The sequence below is a fragment of the Labrus mixtus genome, chromosome 10 (assembly GCF_963584025.1).
Source record: "Labrus mixtus chromosome 10, fLabMix1.1, whole genome shotgun sequence".
Classification (NCBI taxonomy): Eukaryota; Metazoa; Chordata; class Actinopteri; order Labriformes; family Labridae; genus Labrus; species Labrus mixtus.
Window position 1 is genome coordinate 1,035,853 of NC_083621.1, and position 24,854 is coordinate 1,060,706.

General features: G+C 41.7%; 3 protein-coding genes and 1 long non-coding RNA gene across 4 annotated transcripts; 1 reads left to right on the top strand and 3 right to left on the bottom strand.

Moving 5' to 3' along the window:
- Positions 1-2,451: 2,451 nt before the first annotated feature.
- Positions 2,452-3,857, bottom strand: LOC132981601 (uncharacterized). Its single transcript, XR_009674612.1, has 3 exons — positions 3,740-3,857; positions 3,581-3,630; positions 2,452-3,149 (listed from the first exon to the last, which is right to left on the bottom strand). It is a non-coding gene; the product is annotated as an uncharacterized LOC132981601 (long non-coding RNA).
- Positions 3,858-3,906: 49 nt separating this feature from the next.
- LOC132981600 (uncharacterized) lies at positions 3,907-5,029 on the bottom strand. The gene is made up of 3 exons (XM_061047543.1): positions 4,927-5,029; positions 4,471-4,800; positions 3,907-4,346 (listed from the first exon to the last, which is right to left on the bottom strand). Exons 1-3 carry the CDS (start codon positions 4,967-4,969, stop codon positions 3,922-3,924), a joined length of 798 nt encoding a protein of 265 aa, XP_060903526.1. The 5' UTR covers positions 4,970-5,029; the 3' UTR covers positions 3,907-3,921.
- A 6,217-nt stretch (positions 5,030-11,246) lies between these two features.
- Positions 11,247-16,729, bottom strand: LOC132982563 (uncharacterized). Its single transcript, XM_061049115.1, has 5 exons — positions 16,723-16,729; positions 13,302-13,631; positions 12,821-13,177; positions 11,961-12,086; positions 11,247-11,740 (listed from the first exon to the last, which is right to left on the bottom strand). Exons 1-5 carry the CDS (start codon positions 16,727-16,729, stop codon positions 11,574-11,576), a joined length of 987 nt encoding a protein of 328 aa, XP_060905098.1. The 3' UTR covers positions 11,247-11,573.
- Positions 16,730-20,782: 4,053 nt separating this feature from the next.
- On the top strand, positions 20,783-23,749 carry LOC132981603 (uncharacterized). The gene is made up of 5 exons (XM_061047546.1): positions 20,783-20,895; positions 21,008-21,346; positions 21,436-21,786; positions 22,806-22,907; positions 23,303-23,749. Exons 1-4 carry the CDS (start codon positions 20,853-20,855, stop codon positions 22,904-22,906), a joined length of 834 nt encoding a protein of 277 aa, XP_060903529.1. The 5' UTR covers positions 20,783-20,852; the 3' UTR covers position 22,907; positions 23,303-23,749.
- The last annotated feature ends 1,105 nt before the right edge of the window (positions 23,750-24,854 follow it).

Genomic DNA, 24,854 nt, shown 5'->3' on the forward strand with positions numbered 1-24,854 from the left:
TTTAGAGACCGTAGGTACCACGAGCAGGCCTGATAACTGAAGGCTCTACCTCCCATAGTACATTTAGAGACCGTAGGTACCACGAGCAGGCCTGATAACTGAAGGCTCTACCTCCCATAGTACATTTAGAGACTGTAGGTACCACGAGCAGGCCTGATAACTGAAGGCTCTGCCTCCCATAGAACATTTAGAGACTGTAGGTACCACGAGCAGGCCTGATAACTGAAGGCTCTACCTCCCATAGTACACTTAGAGACTGTAGGTACCACGAGAAGGCCTGATAACTGAAGGCTCTACCTCCCATAGTACATTTAGAGACCGTAGGTACCACGAGCAGGCCTGATAACCGAAGGCTCTACCTCCCATAGTACATTTAGAGACTGTAGGTACCACGAGCAGGCCTGATAACCGAAGGCTCTACCTCCCATAGTACATTTAGAGACTGTAGGTACCACGAGCAGGCCTGATAACTGAAGGCTCTGCCTCCCATAGTACATTTAGAGACTGTAGGTACCACGAGAAGGCCTGATAACTGAAGGCTCTACCTCCCATAGTACATTTAGAGACCGTAGGTACCACGAGCAGGCCTGATAACCGAAGGCTCTACCTCCCATAGTACATTCAGAGTCCGTACTTAGACCTGCATTCTGGGAGCGTAATGTTCTTGAAGGGTAATACAGCATTATCAGCTCTCTAAGATAAGATTTTGCCTGATCAGAGCTTTGTAAGAGAGGAAAGGATTTTAAATTATATTCTAGATTGTATAGGGAGCCAGTGCAGAGAAGACAATAAAAGAGAAATGTGATCCCTTTTGCTAGTTCTTTTCACTACAGCTGCAGCATTTTCTACTATTTGGAGAGTCTTCAGAGACTTACCAAGGTAGCTGTCTAGTGTGCAACCAGCCTTATTTTATGAAGCCATAAACTCCCACTACATATCTCTTGTTGAGGCCAAACAGAGCAGGTACAAACCAGTGAGCGATTAGCACCTCCCCTCTTGCTGGTGAAAAACACAATAAAAAACACTTCACATTGTTGCCTTTTCCTACACCTAACTTGTTGTTGTGATACTATTTCTAATAAAAACAGTATTATAGCTCTCTCGCTTTAAAGAAGGTAATAGAAAAGTTAACTTGAACTTCCTGAGATTCAAACAGAGTGCAGCAACAGAAAAAAGCCTCTTTGTATTCACACCTCGATGTGAAGCCTAACCACAACAGCGCTCGAGTTTCCATGCATGACTTAGTCTTCAGCAGTGACTGTGAATGTGTGTTCATCTGTTTGTTTGTGTGTGTGGGCAAAAAGTTGACCACAGGCAGAACACCTAAAAGTTTTAATGCACTGTGAACTAACCACTAGCATGCAAGAAATATCTCCTAAACTCTTCTGCTCTCTCTCTCTCTCTTTCTCTCTCCCTTACAGTCAGTTAATTTATATGCACAGTTACATCAAGCTACAGTTGCAGCTCAATAAAACCTTTTTTTTAATTTACACTTGAGACATCATTGAGGGGCGAACTGGACGTTAGGGGTGAAGCATGCTTGAGCAAAGTACAGATTGCCTAGTGTGAGTGCGCCCTCAAACCTGACTGATATGGGCTCATGATTTTGGTTCTGGAAAGAAAATCTTTAAACTAGTCATTTTTTAAGAATTCTATATTGTTTGGCCTGTAATTATTGAGATTACCCTTGTCACCTCCCTTATGTAGGACCAGGTGAGGGGTTTGTGGAGCATGCTCAAAACGCCTAGTCCAGTTTGGGTCTGACTGAGGTAGGACGTAGGTCAAGCAGCAGTAAAATCAACTGCTGCTTGCCGGTTTTAGTCCTCATGGTTTCCTGTCCACAGAAAAGCAGGGAATGTGGCAGAACCCTAAACTTCCAATAAAATCACTCCGCCAACTAGCAGCTCCATGTTGTTTCTTCAGGTTGAACCCGATTGGGCCCCATGTAGGAAAGCCTGGCCACTAGACGCTTGCCGTCAAGCCCTCCCCAGGTCTGGCTCCAGTGATGTGGCCCAGTCTCTCACTTCCGAGGTATCTGTGTTCCCCTTCTGTTGCTTCTTGGAGGTTTCTGAATCACTCTTTGTTTGGATCTCACCTGGGACCTATGTGCCTTAGGAGACCCTAACAGGGGATAATACCCCCCAACAACACAAATTCCAGGTTCACAGGGACATGCAAACCCCTTCACCACGATAAGGTGGCCATTCATTTGGGGCTCAGCAGGATTGTGGGCCGGACCGTCGTGGTGAAGAGGGAACTACGCTGGAAGATTAAACCTACGATTAACCGGTCGATCTTCGCTCCAACCCTCAGCTGTGGTCATGAACTTCGGGAAGGAGAAACCTTTCATCCAGTCAAAATGTGTTAAAGCAACACCTTTATTAAAAATGAATGAAATAGTCAAGAATATTATAAAAACTCTGCAGTAGAAGAAGAAAAACAAGCCAGTCCTCGCGTCATACAGAGTTTATTAAAAACAAAAAAGCTTTAAAATAAGAAATGCAACATAAATCCTCAAACACATCTTTCCTTTAATACAATCATCTTTGCCTTTGAATCAACACAAAAATAAGTAAAAGTTAACATCTTTAAAACGACACAGAAAAAAAGAGAAACAGTGGACCAGCTTCTCTCCCTCACAAGTGTTCCTGCAACCGCTTCAGAGACCACTCCACTATCAAGCAGAGGTAAGCTGCTCCACTGTTTGTCCCCACTACAGTGCACCTTGTGTTACTGAACATTACCCGACACACAGTCAGCACTCCAGCTGCCGTCCAGTTTTAGTGCACGACTGCAAATATTGTTTATCTTGCTAATACTCTACCTTTGGTGATAAAACCAATCTAACAATGATTGAACACAGATGAGTCAAAACATGTCAAATCATACACATTAAAAACATTACAAAGGTTATTCTCTTCTTATGGTCACATTGCTGTAAGATTTTACATTTCCCACAGTCTTTAAAAATATACATATCAAATATTCAATACGTCTTAAATGAGCACATCTTTTTAGCCAGTGGGAGGAGTTCTGACCCCGGTGTAGATCGTCTCTTCTGTTGCTGCTTTGACTTTTCTCTTCTCTCTTTTATCTGTTCTCCTCTTAGAAAAAGTCGGTGCAGAATAAACCAATGAGTCCTCAGCGCTCTGAGAAAACAACAAAAAATTGTTTGAAGTCAGTATGCTATTGATAAAGCTGTGCAGAGTATGTATCATGAATTTAGTTTCAACAGCAACATGAGGGCGAAACTTTTGACCTGCGAGAAAGTTTGCATGAGCGCTATAAACGACCAACGGTATAAACGGCCGCATAAACGACCAACGGTTAACGGGTGGACAACTTTCTCGCTGTGAATCAGTCAAAGTCTGCCGAAGTAGTTCTGACAAATAATGTTAGCATGCGTTGCTAACTCATCAGGGGACAGTAAGGTTATTCATACAACATCAGGTCATTATATGATAATGTCAGCTACCTGAGAAAAAATAGGATGAGCCTGCAGATATTTCTATAAACTTATAAAAAGGAAAACAATATTCCAACAAATGATTCTCGTTGAATCTTTTCTGAAGTATCTCACCTGCTGCCGTTGTCGATCTGCTGCAGGATGTGTTTGCAGATCTTCAGCAGCTGTGATATCAATTAAAAACAAAGATGTAAGTGTTTAATTTACACAAAGATATAAAGTTAATATTTGCTCAATACTTTTTTTTATTTATTGGAGATAATGTTCTGTTACCTTTGCTGGACTCACATGATTTAGTCTTGATGATATGAATCATGAAAGCTATAATAATCAAGCTTATAGCCAAAGCAGCTGATAACAGATACAGAGCTATTAAGGTTGTACGATTGTTGGCTCCTGAAAACATATTAAAACATATTGTGTTAAGATGTTACACTAAAATCTTCCAGGTGGATTCAACTGTTTGAAATGATGAATGAATTGAATGTTAAAAAATGATTCATATCGAATGCTCTGCAGTTACCTTTGAAGTCAATCTTTGTCCCTTTTCCAAACAATATCTCTCCACATGCGGCCACAGCACAGAAATAAGTCCCGGCGTCGGAGGAGTTGATGGTCTTTGAGAAGCTGTAGACACATTTCTGTGGAGAGTGAGCCTCAGGACTCTCCTCACATCCACCAGGTCTGTTTCCATGAGTGTAAATGACACTGGGATGATTTTCATCTGATCCGGCTCTGAACCAGAACACTCTGTGTTTCCCTGGACATGTGTTGTTTTCAGACTCAGAGAGACCAGAACACTGCAGAGTCATCAGGTCTCCTGGGTGGACTGGATCCTGTGAAATGTCTTGAACGACTGCGGTGATACTGGGCTCTGGTCCTGAATAAATTCAATACACGGTAAATACGCTTCATTTGTTGAAAATATTCTCAATTTGGAATGTATGCTTTTATGGAGGATACGAGGATGTATGCTTTTAGGTGAGTAAAGGATTTTTATTTACCTTTAATCTGCAGAAATGTTCCTTTTAAAACTGTCATATTAATCCTCTCTTGTTTCACACAAAAGTAAAGTCCAGTGTCGCCGACTTTTGCTTTATCGATAATCATGACAAACAATCCAGGTTTTTGTTTTGCTGTGATTCGAGGAGTTTTGTGAACATCGTCATATTCAAAGCTAAATGTTCCTCCCAAAACCTCAGGCAAATCTCCAGAAATGAGCCGGAACCAGAATAATTGTGTTGAATACCAAGAAGCATCACGAGGACATGTCAGAGTCACATCATCTCCAACACCAACAGTCTTTGTCTCAAAGTTCTCATAGATGGTGCATCCTGAAGAAAATAAATATATGTCAGTGTTTAACAACAGAGAAAGATCATGTATGCTCTGTGCTAAAAATAAAACATATTAACCCTTAAAAGATCAGAATTAGACGAGAAGATTGGACATAAACTTACGACCAAGTGTGAGCGTCAGTAGAAAAACAAGAACAGACTTCATTTTCTCCTTCGTCCACTTAATACAGCTGTAAAATTAGCTCGTATGAGAAGCTGCTTCTCCTTCATAGAACCATATAAAGTAGGAGGGAACGATCACAGAGCAATCTGATTGGCCCCTCATCATGAGGGTATTACTTTACAACCACAGTGGAAATCTTTTTTGACCATCTTTCAAGCTAAAGCACATGAAACAATAGCAACAGCAAGCTTCTGTTTCAAGTTTTCATGGTGGGTTTCTGTACCTGCTGCTGAGCGGAAACACACTAACTACAGTTTTCTTCAGTATTTTTTCACACTCAACCAGTGGTTTGTGAAAGTATCAACTTTCCCATTTTGGCAAATACGATTATGGCTCTTTCGAACCAGAAGTGACCATATTTGGGTCTGGATGTGGATACACATTAGTCCCTTACATGCAGCAGCACCCCCCTCTCTGTGTGTGGTTTAACATCCTTTTTGGAGTGTTCTGTGAGTGTGTGGAGTCATATGTCTTGCGAGTGGTCCCTCCCCTAAGGTATATAAGTAGCTGAGACTGTGTGATCTCTTTCGTCTTTTTCTTAGCGCTTGAGTGTGCACTGATGAGTCAAACAATCCCCACTGCTGGTGACCAGTCTACTGGGAGCTGCTGGATATTATCTGGTCTGCTGGGGCCCGCAGAGGTCTTGCAGTGCCATTGGTGTGGGAGTCCGCCCCCCTGGATGAGATGGCCTGCGAGTTTTGCAGTCAGGGAGGATCCCGCTGTTCCCTGCCCTCATTCCATACCAGGGCGGAGAAGCAGCAGACCCCAAATCCTTGAGGACTCCAGTCCACTTGTGCCTCAAGTTCAAAGGTTCACAGACCACGGTGTTTCCTCTTTTTCCTCCGCTGTAACCCAGTCTGACAGCCTTTTTAGGAGTGAGAGTCACCACCATGGTGGCGGGGCAACGTTCTGCTCCCCCCTCATCCAGGGACCTGCTGACAGCCCGTCTGGCAGACCAGTCCCACCAATGTGCCAATCAGGCTTCAGCAGCGAACATCAACCTGTCCAAGCCCATCCACGAGGAGGGCCCCGGGTCTCCCCTGAGGTATATAAGCGGCTGAGACCATGTGATCTGTTTCCTCTTTTCTTCTGCACTTGAGCGCCACTAAGGAGTCAAACAGAATGACAATGTCAGATAAATGAGCAGGATGTACTCTATCCGTGTCTGCCCCAACTGCCGGACTGGGTACATCATGTCCAATGACCGGGATTCTCAGTTTGAGTCCGTCCTCCAGAGCACGTCAGTCCGGCCCTCATTACACCCTACGTACCCGTGCTACTCGCACAATTCCCATTCAAGAAGCAGCTTTGCTTCGGTGGTGGAATACTTGGTTGAGCAGGCGCTGGACATGCTGGAACCCGTAGAGGAGTCTGTTGATCCAGCATTTCCCCTCTCCCTGCAGGGGGAGCTGGAAGGGGGACTTGACATGGACCTTGCCGTGGAACACCCAGGTTCTTCCCGCTGCGGACTCCCACTCCTGGCTGCTGGTGTGTGGTCTTCTCTGGGAGCTGCCGGATATTCTCGGTTTGCTGCAACCTGCAGATGCCTTACGGGTCTAGTGGCCTGGGAGTCTGTCCCCCTGGAAGAGATGGCCGACGAGTCTCTCATGCTCTGGCCGGTGAGGAAGGATCCTGTTGTGCCTCGGCTCCCTGACCGCATTCCGAGTCATGCCGGTCCTGATAAATCCCCATGAGAGTGAATGCCCATTCTCAGGCAGGGGGGGCGTGGTCAAGAGCTATCCAATTATAGGCCAGCGTCTCTGGGCCTGGCCGCTGTTTGGGCACATCTCGTTAGGTTGTGCGCACTATTTAGGGCTCCGGCCTGCTTCCATCACAGTGTCTTACAGTGTTATGCAGCCTTGCTCCACAGTGGGATTTAGTGGTGGTCTTAAATGCTTTAGTTTTGGCTACATTTGAGCCCCTGGACTAGATTCCCCTTAGGTTTAGTCTGCTAAAACAGCCTTGCTTTTGACTCTAACATTGGCAAAGAGTTAGTGAGTTGTGTGCTTTCTCAGTGGCTCCTTCCTGCCTCAGGATCCAAGGAAACAGCAGCTCGGCCGTTTTGGATGATCACGCTGAAGAGGGCTTTTCAACCTCCTCAGAAGTCTGAGGTTGACTTTCTGCTTAAAACCATAGCTTGATATGACAATTCCAGACCGCATACATAGCACAAGGGAAGAAGAGACTTTATTCCCAGGTTAAGACACAACCATAGTACTCATCATATGTCTTTCTTGCTGCAGACCAAAGTCAGTCATTTGTGATGGTAGGGTTTGTGCACATGAGACTAAAGTGTGTTTTTCTTTAACTGTTTGTGAATTCATGTGAATCTGAGAGGAAACCAAAAATAAATGTATTATAGATATGAACCTGAGAACTTGTTGTGATGCAACATAATGCAGTCTAGTTCATCACTATAAAAAACCTCCTTACAAGTCCTATTCAGACTGAACCTAGAAATAAGCGAGCTGTCAAAGGGGTTATTAAATGTGAAGTAAATAACACTCAGACAAGTTCATCATGGTTTGCGGTGTTTACCAGGGTCATCGTGTATCCGACCACTAACACAGGGAGGAAAAAACACAATAAAGCTGTTCTCAAAGCTGCAGAACAACTCTCAACTATTTCCTTGAGCACTGAACTTTGCTTGTAAACAGAGACAAACAGACATAGATTCAAAGTCAGGGGTGACAAACAAATGATGCATGGAAACTTGAGCAGTGCTGTGGTCAGGCTTCAAACAGAGGGGCTTTTCTCGCTACCCCTCCTTCAGTTTCAGGCCAGTGATAGTCATGTTTTCATTTTCTTAAATGACAGGGCAAGGCCAGTGTACTTATTGTACCTTTCAGACACCAGGCAATTCAATTGCTTTAGGCACAAGAAGCATTTCAAACATTTCATAAAATATGGTTGTCTAAGAAATACACAATTTCTACAGAAAGCATAAACCATATACACAAACTAGACATGTGCATGATCAAATGTGCAAGTACATGTACAAACAAGAATGGAATAAAAACATGTGCACATGCAGATATGAAAATACATGTACACACGAACAATAGAAAGGTGAGGTAAAGACAGGAGGTAAAAAGAAGATATGGATAAAAATGAGTTTAATAAATAGTCTTTCTGATTTCTACCAAAAATTCTGCGAGTAAAACAAAGGCAAGCAGGAAAATTGTCTCTAATAACAGATGTGATGGTTTTTTCAAACACCACAGTGAACAGAAACAGAAGCCCTGAAATAAATGATTCAAATGTTGTAGCACACCTATCAGATTGGAGCAATCTGGCAGCAGCGTTTTGGACCAGCTGTAGCTGTCTCGTAGATGTTTTGCAGACGCAGTTACTATAATCCACCCTAAGTTTTTCAGTGTCTTGTTTTGATAAAAATCTTTTGAATCTTGCAAAGTTTACATTTACATCTTGGTCCAAAACAACACCCAGATTCCTTGCTTGATTTGTACTATGTGAAATTAATAATAAATGAGCGCTGACTCTGATCCCTCCTGTTTGGGACCGAATACAATTACTTCAGTTTGAAAAAGGAGAGGCCCAAGAATAGACCCTTGGGGGACCCCACATGTAATCATTTCATGTTCAGAAACATGTGTACAACATGAAATAAAGTATTTTCTGCCTTGAAGGTAGAGAATACAGCCATGCAAGTTGAATGACACTACAGTGTTCTGTATTTATGACTTTTTAAAATCATAGCAGCTTACATGAGTATTCATAGAGGCCAGTCTGACTTTGGGACGTTGTAATGCCCAGTTATGCCGTTCTTTCAAGCCAAACAAAGTCAGGTGGCTGTTCTACATGAGTCTGGTTCTGATCCAGGTTTCTGTCTGTTCAACATGAGTCTGGTTCTGATCCAGGTTTCTGCCTGTTCTAGATGAGTCTGATTCTGTTCCAGGTTTCTGTCTGTTCTACAGAAGTCTGGTTCTGATCCAGGTTTCTGCCTGTTCTACATAAGTCTGGTTCTGATCCAGGGTTCTCTCTGTAAAAAGCCATTTTTTTATCTTCCCATTGTTACTTTGCTAAATGTTTGTCTCCTGATGGAAGAATTTTGTGTTTCTGTAAATATAATAAAGAGTAAAGTGCAGAGCGGCTGTTTTTGTAGACAACATTTTATTATGAACAAGCCGAACAAATAAGGTCAAAGGTCAAAGGTCAAAGATATCTTCATTGTCCCCACAGGGAAATTTGTTTGCAGCTGGAGACATACAAATACATAAACAACCCTAATAAATCATCCAAACATCAAGTGCATAAGTACATAAAACATGAAACATGAAGCCCAGCAGAGATGCTCCAGCATCAAAAATGATAAAATGCAGCGTGCAATGAGCAAGGAATTGGAATTCAACTGACAAATAGCAGCAGGTACAAATGAGACCCGATGCCTTTTAGTCGTCACCACAGGCAGTCTGTACCGCCTGAGGGTAGAAGACTAAACTCTGCAAAGAGATGGTGATCTGGGCTCTGCAGGAGAGAAGTCGCCTTTCTGACCACCTGTCTGCTGTAGAGGTCGCTGAGCTGGACTTGACTCCACCCTGCAATCTTGCTCGCCACTTTAACCAGGCTACCAAGTCCGTTTTTATTGGCTAGAGCCAGATTAACATACCAGGCAATAATACATAACATTAAAACCGATTCAATAAAACGTTTATAAAAGAGGGTCATCATCTCAGAGGATACATTAAAAGAACGAATTTGTCTTAGGAAATGCAACCTCTGTTGGACCTTCTTTGTGGTAGCAACAGCATGTTGCTCAAAGGACAGTTTGTTGTCCAGCACAGTGCCCAGATATTTGTAGCTGTTCACTATCTCTATAACAGCACCCTTTAATATGGTTGGCACAGGACTAGATTGAGTCTTCCTAAAATCAATAATCATGTCCTTTGTTTTCAGTAGGTTTAGCTGAAGGAAACACTCATCACACCAGGATGTGAATTAATCAACCACAGGCCTATGGTGATGCTCCTCCCCTTCAAGAAGACTTAAAATTAATGTCACATCCGCAAATTTAACTACATGCTTCCTAATGTGATTGCTACAGCAGTCATTTGTGTACACATATATAGATAAATAATAAAGGGGAGAGACAACATCCTTGAGGAGAACCAATGGAGGAGTACAGCTGATTGGAAAAGAGCTGTTTACTCTCACACATTAAGACCTCTCAGTTAAAAAGTCTAGTACCCAGCCTACAAGATTAAGATCCAACTTAAAATTGTGAATGAGGTTTTCTGCTAAAAGATGAGGCTGTATGGTATTAAAAGCAGAAGAGAAATCTATAAATAAAAGCCTAGCATGAGCTTTGATCCCATCAAGGTGACGATACAAAAGATTTAACAGAGAGACAACAGCATCTTCCACCCCCCTGCCAGACCTATATGCAAACTGCAGGGGGTCAATAGATGTTTCCACCTGCGATAAAACCTCATTTCTGATGAGCTTTTCCAAAGACTTCATCACTAGTGTTGTCAAGGCTACCGGTCTAAATTATTAAAGGCTTTTTATACAATTTTTCACACTTCAATGTAGAAATCAAGTATATCCTCTGAAAATAACTCTGTGAGTCATGACTGTCTACAATGGGTGTAACACCCGAGTCCCACTGTCTGTGATGTTTTCAGAGTTTTCAGAGTCCTATCTTCAGTTTGTTTACATCGCCAGGACGGCCGGCTGACTCCACCCCTCGTGTATAAAAGTTGTTTAATTGAGGGACTAGAGAAAAGAAGAATAACATACTGTACTCACTGCTTAACTGTGTTTCTAGATCACGCTCATTTCAGGTAAATTTACATGCAGTGTGAAGATACGAGCATAATAAAGATCGCTAGCATTAGCATGCTAACACAACAATGCAGCGCGAGTTGTTTTGGTTTCATGCTGGAGCTCAAGGGCGACATCTGCTGGATCAAAAAATCACATATAAAGCCTTTAAGTGATGCAGGGGTTTTAGTCTTTGCAAGAGGGACAATAATAAAGTGTTTCCATATCCTGGGAACCTTCTGACAAAGTCAAAATAAAGTGGAAGATGTATAAAAGATATAAAGATTGATTGACTGAATGATTGATTACCTCCAAACGATAACGAGACATTTGACACAACCCTGAAAATGTAAAGCAGATTTAGAAACATGTATTGTTCTTACAAACTTTCTTATCCTCCAAACATGTGTTGTTATGTTTCCTCATTAACAAAGCGCTCATGGACTTAAAGAAAGAACAACGCAGGAGACCCGGGAAGCTTGAATGTTACAGTCCTTTAATCCAAGGAGGTTTGACAAATACATTTTATTATGAATTATAGAATATCATTTGCATACACATACCAATACAGTCACAACCTGCCTGATAGAATATTCATAGCACCTCCTTAAGTTATCTAAGTGTAGATATTTGGAGGTAATCAGCATTTTCTTAAGCTTTAAACAAACTAAAACCAGCTAAATCACATGTAGCCAAACGGACCTTTTCACTCACTAATTCAAACCAAAATCCTTCACAGCAGCACACATCCTTTTCCTCTGCGCTAATTTTGCATCCTTCACTGCACCACGGTCAGCTTTCCTCATGGTGAAGACCACAGCAGAGTAAACTTTAGTCTCCTCATCAATCTGGGAAAAGATAGACATGAGCTGTTAAACGGACAAAAACATAACGACAATATGAACATCTTTAAATGATTTACCTGTTGATTTGTCACCCTCTCGCTGTTTAATTGCAGGACGACAGCAGCTGGATAATGAAACAGAAAATACATGCAGAGTTAAAATGAAAGATGAAGAAGGTTTGATGATGTTTTGCTGCTAAGAGAACGGGTACGTCTAATTACTTGAGCCAACAACCCCAGCTGTTAGGAAGATTATAACCCGGCAGAAAAGTGTCTTCCTCCTTCTGAGAACACGTTGTTACATGAAATTGTGTAATGTTTTTAGAACGGGTCATCGTCACTAACCTTTAGATTGTTCACTTTCTTCTCTCGGAGTTTGGAAGCAAATGAGAGAAACATTTCCAATCAGAGAAATCACCAAGCAGAGTATCGCTATGACCAGCCCGATCAATTCAAAACTTGCTGTTCGTTCTAGACAAGAATGAAAATAAAAAAGAATGATTTAATTATTAATATAATGTGATTACAGTTCAGGTTCAGGTGCGTTTATTTGTACCCTTAAGTAGATTTGTTTGCAGCCAGCAAGATAACACACAGATTACAGAACAGAAGTAACAATGAACAACACATTAGAGAAAGGGGAACTATATATAAACTGACTAAAACATCATAAAAACCCCAAATAATTGTAAAAGTGCTCAATGTTCTCACAATAAGAAGCATAAGGGAGAGAGATGTCTCAACCAATAATATCAAAAACAAAAATGATCTCTTCAGGCAGGGTAAAAATAAGTTTTTGACATGAAAAAAAAATGTTTTTGCAAATATGGCTACAGCTTGTTCACTTCTGTGATAGCAGCAGGAACAAAGCTGTTTTTGTACCGCTGTGTTCTGCACGTTGGGACCAAAATCCTCCAATAATCATATCTTGAGTTTGAGATATGTTCAGCTGGAGGTAAGACTCCTCACACCTGGTACAAACTGGTCATTTACCCGGCCGTGGCTCGTCTCATTCTCTTGAAGCAGACATACAACGACGGAGTCATATTTTATAAAGGATGTGTTTTATGATAAATATATGTGTTAAGATCATACCAATCTGCAATGAGACCATAATTTCACACTTTAATCTGCAGATTCTTAGCATAAAAAACGTTTGACCTTCAACATCTACTTTTGTCACATCTCCAAATATGTGCAGTTACCTTTGATGTCAATCTTTGTCCCTTTTCCAAACAATATCTCTCCACATGCGGCCACAGCACAGAAATAAGTCCCGGAGTCGGAGGAGTTGATGGTCTTTGAGAAGCTGTAGACACATTTCTGTGGAGAGTGAGCCTCAGGACTCTCCTCACATCCACCAGGTCTGTTTCCATGAGTGTAAATGACACTGGGATGATTTTCATCTGATCCGGCTCTGAACCAGAACACTCTGTGTTTCCCTGGACATGTGTTGTTTTCAGACTCAGAGAGACCAGAACACTGCAGAGTCATCAGGTCTCCTGGGTGGACTGGATCCTGTGAAATGTCTTGAACGACTGCGGTGATACTGGGCTCTGGTCCTGAATAAATTCAATACACGGTAAATACGCTTGATTTGTTGAAAATATTCTCAATTTGGAATGTATGCTTTTATGGAGGATACGAGGATGTATGCTTTTAGGTAAGTAAAGGATTTTTACTTACCTTTAATCTGCAGAAATGTTCCTTTTAAAACTGTCATATTAATCCTCTCTTGTTTCACACAAAAGTAAAGTCCAGTGTCGCCGACTTTTGCTTTATCGATAATCATGACAAACAATCCAGGTTTTTGTTTTGCTGTGATTCGAGGAGTTTTGTGAACATCGTCATAATCAAAGCTAAATGTTCCTCCCAAAACCTCAGGCAAATCTCCAGAAATGAGCCGGAACCAGAATAATTGTGATAAAGACAAAGAAGCATCACGAGGACATGTCAGAGTCACATCATCTCCAACACCAACAGTCTTTGTCTCAAAGTTCTCATAGATGTTGCATCCTGAAGAAAATAAATATATGTCAGTGTTTAACAACAGAGAAAGATCATGTATGCTCTGTGCTAAAAATAAAACATATTAACCCTCAAAAGATCAGAATTAGACGAGAAGATTGGACATAAACTTACGACCAAGTGTGAGCGTCAGTAGAAAAACAAGAACAGACTTCATTTTCTCCTTCGTCCACTTAATACAGCTGTAAAATTAGCTCGTATGAGAAGCTGCTTCTCCTTCATAGAACCATATAAAGTAGGAGGGAACAATCACAGAGCAATCTGATTGGCCCCTCATCATGAGGGTATTACTTTACAACCACAGTGGAAATATTTTTTGACCATCTTTCAAGCTAAAGCACAGGAAACAATAGCAACAGCAAGCTTCTGTTTCAAGTTTTCATGGTGGGTTTCTGTACCTGCTGCTGAGCGGAAACACACTAACTACAGTTTTCTTCATTTGTTTTCCACTCTGTATAAAAGAAGCATTCATATGAACACTGAAGTCAACCAGTTGTTTGTGAAATCATCAATTTTGAAGCCAAATTATTTGAACGAGGATGTCGACACACATTGTCTGGTTGAGCTGCACGTGCCCAGGAAAATCTCAGAATCTATTTGTCTGGTCTGTTCTTGCTGTCCCCCAAAACACTTGAAGACAAATGTTGTATCAAGACGCTTTACAGAGAGCAGGTAAAGACGTTACTCATTGTTATGTTACAATATAATATTAGGATAGACTACATCCCATAGTACATTTAGAGACTGTAGGTACCACGAGCAGACCTGATAACTGAAGGCTTTACATCCCATAGTACATTTAGAGACCGAAGGTACCAAGAGCAGGCCTGATAACTGAAGGCTCTACCTCCCATAGTACATTTAGAGACTGTAGGTACCACGAGCAGGCCTGTTGACTGAAGGCTCTACCTCCCATAGTACATTTAGAGACTGTAGGTACCACGAGCAGGCCTGATAACTGAAGGCTCTACCTCCCATAGTACATTTAGAGACTGTAGGTACCACGAGCAGGCCTGATAACTGAAGACTCTACCTCCCATAGTACATTTAGAGACTGTAGGTACCACGAGCAGGCCTGATGACTGAAGGCTCTACCTCCCATAGTACATTTAGAGACTGTAGGTACCACGAGCAGGCCTGATAACTGAAGGCTCTACCTCCCATAGTACATTTAGAGACTGTAGGTACCACGAGCAGGCCTGATAACTGAAGGCTCTACCTCCCATAGTACATTTAGAGACTGTAGGTACCACGAGCAGGCCTGATGACTGAAGGCTCTACCTCCCATAGTACATTTAGAGACTGTAGGTACCACGAGCAGGCCTGTTGACTGAAGGCTCTACCTCCCATAGTACATTTAGAGACTGTAGGTACCACGAGCAGGCCTGATGACTGAAGGCTCTACCTCCCATAGTACATTTAGAGACTGTAGGTACCACGAGCAGGCCTGATAACTGAAGGCTCTACCTCCCATAGTACATTTAGAGACTGTAGGTACCACGAGCAGGCCTGATAACTGAAGGCTCTACCTCCCATAGTACATTTAGAGACTGTAGGTACCACGAGCAGGCCTGATGACTGAAGGCTCTACCTCCCATAGTACATTTAGAGACTGTAGGTACCACGAGCAGGCCTGATAACTGAAGGCTCTACCTCCCATAGTACATTTAGAGACTGTAGGTACCACGAGCAGGCCTGATAACTGAAGGCTCTACCTCCCATAGTACATTTAGAGACTGTAGGTACCACGAGCAGGCCTGATGACTGAAGGCTCTACCTCCCATAGTACATTTAGAGACTGTAGGTACCACGAGCAGGCCTGATGACTGAAGGCTCTACCTCCCATAATACATTTAGAGACCGTAGGTACCACGAGCAGGCCTGATAACCGAAGGCTCTACCTCCCATAGTACATTTAGAGACCGTAGGTACCACGAGCAGGCCTGATAACCGAAGGCTCTACCTCCCATAGAACATTTAGTGACCGTAGGTACCACGAGCAGGTCTGATAACCGAAGGCTCTACCTCCCATAGTACATTTTGAGACCGTAGGTACCACGAGCAGGCCTGATAACCGAAGGCTCTACCTCCCATAGTACATTTTGAGACCGTAGGTACCACGAGCAGGTCTGATAACCGAAGGCTCTACCTCCCATACAACATTTAGTGACCGTAGGTACCACGAGCAGGTCTGATAACCGAAGGCTCTACCTCCCATAGTACATTTAGAGACAGTAGGTACCACGAGCAGGCCTGATAACTGAAGGCTCTACCTCCCATAGTACATTTAGAGACTGTAGGTACCACGAGCAGGCCTGATAACTGAAGGCTCTACCTCCCATAGAACATTTAGAGACTGTAGGTACCACGAGCAGGCCTGATAACTGAAGGCTCTACCTCCCATAGTACATTTAGAGACTGTAGGAACCACGAGCAGGCCTGATAACTGAAGGCTCTACCTCCCATAGAACATTTAGAGACTGTAGGAACCACGAGCAGGCCTGATAACTGAAGGCTCTACCTCCCATAGTACATTTAGAGACTGTAGGAACCACGAGCAGGCCTGATAACTGAAGGCTCTACCTCCCATAGTACATTTAGAGACTGTAGGAACCACGAGCAGGCCTGATAACTGAAGGTTCTACCTCCCATAGAACATTTAGAGACTGTAGGAACCACGAGCAGGCCTGATAACTGAAGACTCTACCTCCCATAGTACATTTAGAGACTGTAGGTACCACGAGCAGGTCTGATAACCGAAGGCTCTACCTCCCATAGTACATTTTGAGACCGTAGGTACCACGAGCAGGCCTGATAACTGAAGGCTCTACCTCCCATAGAACATTTAGAGACTGTAGGTACCACGAGCAGGCCAGATAACTGAAGGCTCTACCTCCCATAGAACATTTAGAGACTGTAGGTACCACGAGCAGGTCTGATAACCGAAGGCTCTACCTCCCATAGTACATTTAGAGACTGTAGGTACCACGAGCAGGCCTGATAACTGAAGGCTCTACCTCCCATAGTACATTTAGAGACCGTAGGTACCACGAGCAGGCCTGATAACTGAAGGCTCTACCTCCCATAGTACATTCAGAGTCCGTACTTAGACCTGCATTCTGGGAGCGTAATGTTCTTGAAGGGTAATACAGCATTATCAGCTCTTTAATATAAGATTTTGCCTGATCAGAGCTTTGTAAGAGAGGAAAGGATTTTAAATTATCTTCTAGATTGTATAGGGAGCCAGTGCAGAGAAGCCAATACAGGAGAAATGTGATCCCTTTTGCTAGTTCTTTTCACTACAGCTGCAGCATTTTCTACTATTTGGAGAGTCTTCAGAGACTTACAAAGGTAGCTGTCTAGTGTGCAACCAGCCTTATTTTATGAAGCCATAAACTCCCACTACATATCTCTTGTTGAGGCCAAACAGAGCAGGTACAAACCAGTGAGAGATTAGCACCTCCCCTCTTGCTGGTGAAAAATACAATAAAAAACACTTCACATTGTTGCCTTTTCCTATACCTAAGTTGTTGTTGTGATACTATTTCTAATAAAAACAGTATTATAGCTCTCTCGCTTTAAAGAAGGTAATAGAAACGTTAACTTGAACTTCCTGAGATTCAAACAGAGTGCAGCAACAGAAAAAAGCCTCTTTGTATTGACACCTCGATGTGAAGCCTAACCACAACAGCGCTCGAGTTTCCATGCATGACTTGGTCTTCAGCAGTGACTGTGAATGTGTGTTCATCTGTTTGTTTGTGTGTGTGGGCAAAAAGTTGACCACAGGCAGAACACCTAAAAGTTTTAATGCACTGTAAACTAACCACTAGCATGCAAGAAATATCTCCTAAACTGTTTCTGCTTTATACTTTCTCTCTCTCTCACTTAAAGTCAGTAACTTTATATGCACAGTTACGTCCAGCTACAGTTGCAGCTCAATAAAACATTTTTTTTTCAACCTTTACTTACACTCGAGACATCATTGAGGGGCGAACTGGACTTTAGGGGTGAAGCGTGCTTGAGCAAAGTACAGATTGCCTTGTGTGAGTAGGTTCAGCTGTGACTGTGAATGTGTGTTCATCTGTTTGTTTGTGTGTGCGGGCAAAAAGTTGACCACAGGCAGAACACCTAAAAGTTTTAATGCACGGTGAACTAACCACTAGCATGCAAGAAATATCTCCTAAACTCTTCTGCTCTCTCTCTCTTTCTCTCTCCCTTACAGTCAGTTAATTTATATGCACAGTTACATCAAGCTACAGTTGCAGCTCAATAAAACAATTTTTTTCTATCATTGAGGGGCGAACTGGACTTTAGGGGTGAAGCATGCTTGAGCAAAGTACAGATTGCCTAGTGTGAGTGCACCTTCAAACCTGACTGATATGGGCTCATGATTTTGGTTCTGGAAAGAAAATCTTTAAAATAGTCATTTATTAAGGATTCCATATTTTTTGCAAGAGAAGACAGTTTGGATATTGGCCTGTAATTATTGAGATTACTCTTGTCACCTCCCTTATGTAGGACCAGGTGAGGGGTTTGTGGAGCATGCTCAAAACACCTAGTCCAGTTTGGGTCTGACTGAGGTGCATTCATGCAAGAGTTAATAGTCCCCCAACCACATGATCCAGGTGTTATCCGATTTAGTACCATTTCATTTAGACTGCCATGTTTACATTTAAAAGTCCAGTTTTAAACAGACTTATGCCGAAGTCAGACTACAAGTTATGAGCACGATTATAGCCCAATCTGGCAGACGTATTAAGCAGCAGTAAAATCATCTGCTTGTCGGTTTTAGTCCTCATGGTTTCCTGTACGCAAACAAGCAGGGAATGTGGTGGAACCTTAAATTTGAAATCCTTCAGCCAACTAGCGTTAAAGTGGAGTATTGCAGAGCTAAGGAGCAAGCATGTTTCAACATTTAACCACAAGCTTTAATGGAAGTCGATCAAATGTGGAAAACTTAAAATCTTGTATTTATTTAAAATGCTGCAGTGATGACGTCCTATCTGTTTTTTTGTGCAGAATCTTCAAGGCTCGATTGTAAAGGTGCTCTACAGAGTCCTGACTGGTTGTTCTGGGACAAGGCAGTTAAACCAGAAGACAATATGGCACCCTATTATCTCAAAGAAAGATCTGTGGTTACTGATTGAACATCAATAGTGAATGTATCATGGAGCTTACTGCTAAACCGATACAGGCAACAAGCTTGTTAGAGGATTAACTAAAACTGGCTTCCTGAGTCTTCTTGTACCTCTTCCTTCCTTGCAACTTTAACCTCACATCCTGTTCAAGCAAGAAGGTTCTGAGTATTCAGCCTTTATGGTTGGTCAAAGATCTGACAAAGTATTGTTAAAAATACAAAAAAAATCAGGTCAATGCACTAAATAAGGTCAGCTCTCAGATGTTTTCTTCTTTCACTTCTGTACTCGCACCTCAAACCTCACAGCATATCCTGTTGAGGCCCAAAGTGTCTTCTGAGTAAAACGCTTCAGTGGTTGGTCAAAGACAAAGACATGGCCGACCACAGCTCGTGTCAGCGTAGCTCTTGCATGTGGCTGTTTTCGAACATGAACATTAGCCACTTGTAAAAAGTGCTGTGAAACTAACACACAAACTAGTTGTATGTGAGAAAACAATACAGCATCTATATGCATAAAAAGTACAGACACTGATGTTTAGAACAGCAGTTTAGCCATTCCTGATGTTTTTGTTCAACTCTTATCTCGGTGCAAGACGCCAACATGGTGGTGGTGGTGACAGGAGGATGTGATGAGGAGTGGGTTTGAGAGGCTGTCTCTGAACACTGCTGAGCTGGAATGGAGGAGGGTCGCAGCGATCGCACTGAAATGACAGACTGACTGTGAAAGAGAGAGAACAGGTTTTAAAATCTGACAGCAGCAGGATGATTGGTTGAGATAGGTTGTGGCAGAGTTGGGTTGGTTGATTACTTACAGAGTAAACGCCCCAAATCAGCTGATCACCAAAGCAGGGAGACGGGGGGAGAGGAAGAGTGGGAGGGGCTACACTGAATGAAGAAAATCAAATGAATGTGAGAGAATATAACCAGTCTTCCTGCTTGAACTTACGCTGGGCTCCATTTAATTGCCAATCACTACTTAGCTGTAATTGGTGGACACATTAGGAATTTAAATTGAAGTTGAAGACAAGTATTTTTTATTTTTGTGGCGAGCAAGACGAGAGCAAAGAGATTATAATAGCCATAGAGCTCAACAGTGACCGCCCAATTTTTCGGCAGCTCTGGTTCCGGAAGTTAATTTTCCCATTCAAATCCTCTTTTGGATATTCAAGGATTTCACAAAATCGGTGGTGGAGGCTGGGTATTTACAGGAGACACATTTCTACACATGTAGCAAGACGTACAAGATAGATGTTGTCATGGTTTCAGTCAAACATCGTTAAAAGATAGAAATTCCTTAAATCAGATATTTAAATGGTCAAGTCGTCTGATTGGTGAGTCACAGAGCGACGTCCCTGTATATGAGACAGTTGCAGAGGATAGCTACCTCGATTATAAACGATGATCCCCGTTCTTTGCTCAGTGATTTTCAGCTCCTTCTCTCTGGACGGAGGCTTTTAGTCCCAAGGTGCAGAACCAACCGAAACAAAAACAGCTTTGTTCCTGCCGCTATCACAGAAGTGAACAAGCTGTAGCTATATTAGCAAAAACACAAATCTTATTTGGATAATCCTGGATTATTTGTGTTTTTTATAGACCTCATTGGTTGACATTTATCTCTCTTCTACGCTCTGATTGATGGAACCTCCTATAATTTTTCTGACTTCTGTAGGTTTTGATCTTGTTTTAGTCGGTTTAAATAGTTCTCCTTCTCTCTAATGTGTTGTTCATTGTTACATCTGTTCTGTCATCTGTGTCATGATGGATGTCGAGCTCGCTGGCTGCAAACAAATCTACCTACAGGTACAAATAAAGTCACCTGAATCTGATAAGTACAAGAACTAAAAAAAAAAAAAAAAAACTGCACAACCCATTTCCACTGCTTCGTCATAAGCGCTTTGCCGACTTAAAAAACTGAAAACGGGACGTGATGATTGGTTTTGCACAACGTGAATTCTTTTTTTGTCTAAGCCAATCACAGCGACTTGTATTTTGTTGACCTTGATCATGTTGTGATGAAATCTTCCATTTGGGTCGGCGACTTCAGTTGTGCAAGACCGAGGTGATATACCACAATGATCGGAAGACTGGCTGCTGTGATTCTTCTCAGTACTTTGTGTGAGTATAAACTTTGTCTCCTTTAAGATGAGAGGGGAAAAATACTTCAGATGAGACCACAGACATGCTGACACACATCTTAAATGTCTCTGATGTTTCTCTCACTCTTCAGCTCAAACCATAAAGATGCCTCAACCGATCTCTGTGATTGTGGTTAAACCGGGTGACAGTGTGACTCTGGCATGTTTGTTTACCAAGGACAAAGCTGGATTGTTGAACTGGTACAAGATGAAGTTTGGATTCATGGTCCAAACAGTTGCAGCAGGAAGTTTTGACAAAATTATCCCAGTAGAGGAATTTGACAACTCAAGATTTACCATCACCAAGGAGGGTTATCTGAACTTTCTCATCATCAGAAATGTAAGCAAAGAAGATGAAGCAACGTACTTCTGTCAAGTGGGAACTCCATACACATTGAAAATGACGAACGGTACAATCGTAGCGGTGAATGGTAAAGTATGCTCATTACAGTTTTTTCTTTGTCTGCATCTGTGCCCCAAATATCATGAGCTAATTCCTGCTTCACTGTGACTCACACAGATCATAAAAACCAGCAGAACTCGGTCTATGTGAAACAAAGACCGGAGATGCAGTCGGTCCAGGCGGGCGGCTCAGTGAAGCTCCAGTGTTCACTTCTCTCCAAGTCCAAAGAAAACAGAGAGCAGTGTCCAGGTGAACACAGTGTGTACTGGTTCAGAGCTGCAGATGGAGAATCCCATCCAGCTGTTATTTACACTCAAAGCCACAGAAGTGAAGAAGAAGAAGAGAAGAGAAGCTGTGTCTACAATCTGTCCAAAACCATACACAACTCGTCTGACGCCGGGACGTACTACTGCGCTGTGCTCACATGTGGACAAATCCTGTTTGGTGAAGGAACTACAGTGAAGACAAGTACGTGTTCACACTTCTTTAATATGACTCATTTAAAAAAAAAAAAAAAAAGGATTTTGTGAGATTTTTTTTAAGCAATTGATTTAAAAATAATCACTTAAGTTTTCCAATCACTGCAGTTCACTCATTTAAATCGATGTGGAGTCACTGCTAAGATTCTCTGAAAAAGAAAATGACAGGTCAGGTTCTAACGAAACCCTAATTTGGTCAAACTTATATAAAAAGGAGCAGTATGTAACTCTGCCCCCTAGTGTTTACAATGGGTACTGCAGTCTAAATTCTAAACATCATAGAGAGCTGCCCCCCCCCCCCCCCCCCCTCCTCTCTAGAGTCCATGCTCACTCAGGTCACCATGTGGTGGACTCTGAAGCTTCAGTGTTTATCCAGCTCTGCATGGGTCTGTAAACCTTTCTGTGTTCTAACCTCTCTCCATTTTTCAAAAGCATCTCCAATATTGATCCTAGTTTGAGCACGTTTCTGCTCGTGGAGCTTATTAGAAACATGCAGAGGCTTTTTAGGTCGGGTACAATCACTTCTATCTGAACCACTTCTCTTGCCCGCTTCCATCGCTGCAACACCTGTTGACCTGATAACTGCTCTCATATCTGGCAAACCGAGGGGCGTCCAAAACGGCGGTGTGGGGGTGTGTCTTAAAAGCGCCTACCTTCTCTGGTCCTAACAAATCCAGAGCATTCAGGAGCAGAATCTAAAGTTAGAAGGAGGACATACTGACTGCTGCATTGTTGTCAGAGAAGCCAGCACTTCAACATGTTTCCTTAATGATCAGATAGTAAGATACCTTTATCATCTCACTCTCTACACAGCTCACTGATTGGTCCTTAAAGAGAAAGGGTCATTTGTGTAATAAGGATTTATTAATTAAAACGTTACTTATGAACTTTCTCTTTCCTTCATAAATGTGGGAGCATCTCTGATTAAATTGTACCCTTCTCAATATCATCTCATATAGCTTGTAAAGAAAACAGAAGGATTAAATGTCTGCTATCATGTTTTTCCAGAAATTCCTGAACAAGAGTGGGACCCTGTAGTCATTGTCCTTGTGACTCTATTGGCTCTCTGCGTGATCGTGATCCTCGTCCTCGTTTTCTCAAAAAGCTGAAGGTAAGTTTATTCACACTGTAAAGGTGAATTAAAACCGCTAGTTGTGATGATGTGCATGTCAGGGTGTGTAGCTCATTACACCTATATCAAAATTGTTACTTCCTGTTTGATCGAACAACAACAGCTTTTGACGCAGGCCTTTGAGCTTGGAGAGGTAGTATGGCCAAGGTCTTAGGATGGTCCACACCAATTTTGAGGGGAATACAGCCTGGTTCAAAAAAAACAAATAGGTCTGATTAGCTCATGTCTCGATCGGCACACACTGTACGGGGGGGGGGAATGTTTTGATGACTCATCAGTTTTGGATCGAACATTCCCGTGTCATGTTCTAAATTGGTTAGAAGTTGTTTTATTGAAAGTATGGCGGCACTAATCTTTTTTCTCTTTATCTTTTGGATGGTTACCCAGAGGCACTGCTGGATTTCTCCCCTTGATGGAAGTCAAATAGAAGAAGAAACACAACGAAGACAACAGCAGAACATTTTCAGCACCATGACAATGTCTCCGAGCGACGCAGAGAAATCTGTGAAGCCAAAGAAGCATCGTCCAGCCTTTTACTCGTGTTTGATAACGCTGCTCTGTTGAAATGATAGATAAAAGGTTTTATGTTCATGATTCACTGAATGCATTTTAAAACATTCCTCAGATTGAAATAAAAAATGTGTTGGATGTGTCAGATCTTAGAGAAAATTTAAAATGTCAGTAGCGCTGCAGCTAACAAATATTTGTTTGCAATATTTTTTGCAATTTGCCATAATCTTGCAACACAACGAATCAGTAATCAAATTCGTCGCCAACACTTTTATCGATCGGTTGTTGCAGCTCTAGTCTTGTCTGCTTTGTACAATCAACTTCAACTTTTATTTGTATAGCGTCAACTCATAACAAGTGTTATCTCAAGACACTTTACAAGAAGCAGGTAAAAGACCTTACTCATTGTTATGTTATATAAAGCAGGTAAAAGACCTTACTCATTGTTATGTTATATAAAGCAGGTAAAAGACCTTACTCATTGTTATGTTACATAAAGCAGGTAAAAGACCTTACTCATTGTTATGTTACATAAAGCAGGTAAAAGACCTTACTCATTGTTATGTTACATAAAGCAGGTAAAAGACCTTACTCATTGTTATGTTACATAAAGCAGGTAAAAGACCTTACTCATTGTTATGTTATATAAAGCAGGTAAAAGACCTTACTCATTGTTATGTTATATAAAGCAGGTAAAAGACCTTACTCATTGTTATGTTATATAAAGCAGGTAAAAGACCTTACTCATTGTTATGTTACATAAAGCAGGTAAAAGACCTTACTCATTGTTATGTTATATAAAGCAGGTAAAAGACCTTACTCATTGTTATGTTATATAAAGCAGGTAAAAGACCTTACTCATTGTTATGTTACATAAAGCAGGTAAAAGACCTTACTCATTGTTATGTTACATAAAGCAGGTAAAAGACCTTACTCATTGTTATGTTACATAAAGCAGGTAAAAGACCTTACTCATTGTTATGTTACATAAAGCAGGTAAAAGACCTTACTCATTGTTATGTTACATAAAGCAGGTAAAAGACCTTACTCATTGTTATGTTACATAAAGCAGGTAAAAGACCTTACTTATTGTTATGTTATATAAAGCAGGTAAAAGACCTTACTCATTGTTATGTTATATAAAGCAGGTAAAAGACCTTACTCATTGTTATGTTACATAAAGCAGGTAAAAGACCTTACTCATTGTTATGTTATATAAAGCAGGTAAAAGACCTTACTCATTGTTATGTTACATAAAGCAGGTAAAAGACCTTACTCATTGTTATGTTACATAAAGCAGGTAAAAGACCTTACTCATTGTTATGTTATATAAAGCAGGTAAAAGACCTTACTTATTGTTATGTTACATAAAGCAGGTAAAAGACCTTACTCATTGTTATGTTACAAAGAGCAGG

Coding starts and splice junctions, on each gene's coding strand:
- LOC132981600 (XM_061047543.1), bottom strand. CDS start 4,969: ATGAAGTCTGTTCTTGTTTTTCTACTGACGCTCACACTTGGTC. Junction 4,801..4,926: donor ACTGACGCTCACACTTGGTC/GTAAGTTTATGT, acceptor TATTTTCTTCAG/GATGCACCATCTATGAGAAC. Junction 4,347..4,470: donor AACATTTCTGCAGATTAAAG/GTAAATAAAAAT, acceptor GAATTTATTCAG/GACCAGAGCCCAGTATCACC.
- LOC132982563 (XM_061049115.1), bottom strand. Junction 12,087..12,820: donor GACAAAGATTGACATCAAAG/GTAACTGCACAT, acceptor ATTCTTGTCTAG/AACGAACAGCAAGTTTTGAA. Junction 11,741..11,960: donor AGAAAGTGAACAATCTAAAG/GTTAGTGACGAT, acceptor TTCATTATCCAG/CTGCTGTCGTCCTGCAATTA.
- LOC132981603 (XM_061047546.1), top strand. CDS start 20,853: ATGATCGGAAGACTGGCTGCTGTGATTCTTCTCAGTACTTTGT. Junction 21,347..21,435: donor TACAATCGTAGCGGTGAATG/GTAAAGTATGCT, acceptor TGACTCACACAG/ATCATAAAAACCAGCAGAAC. Junction 21,787..22,805: donor AGGAACTACAGTGAAGACAA/GTACGTGTTCAC, acceptor ATGTTTTTCCAG/AAATTCCTGAACAAGAGTGG.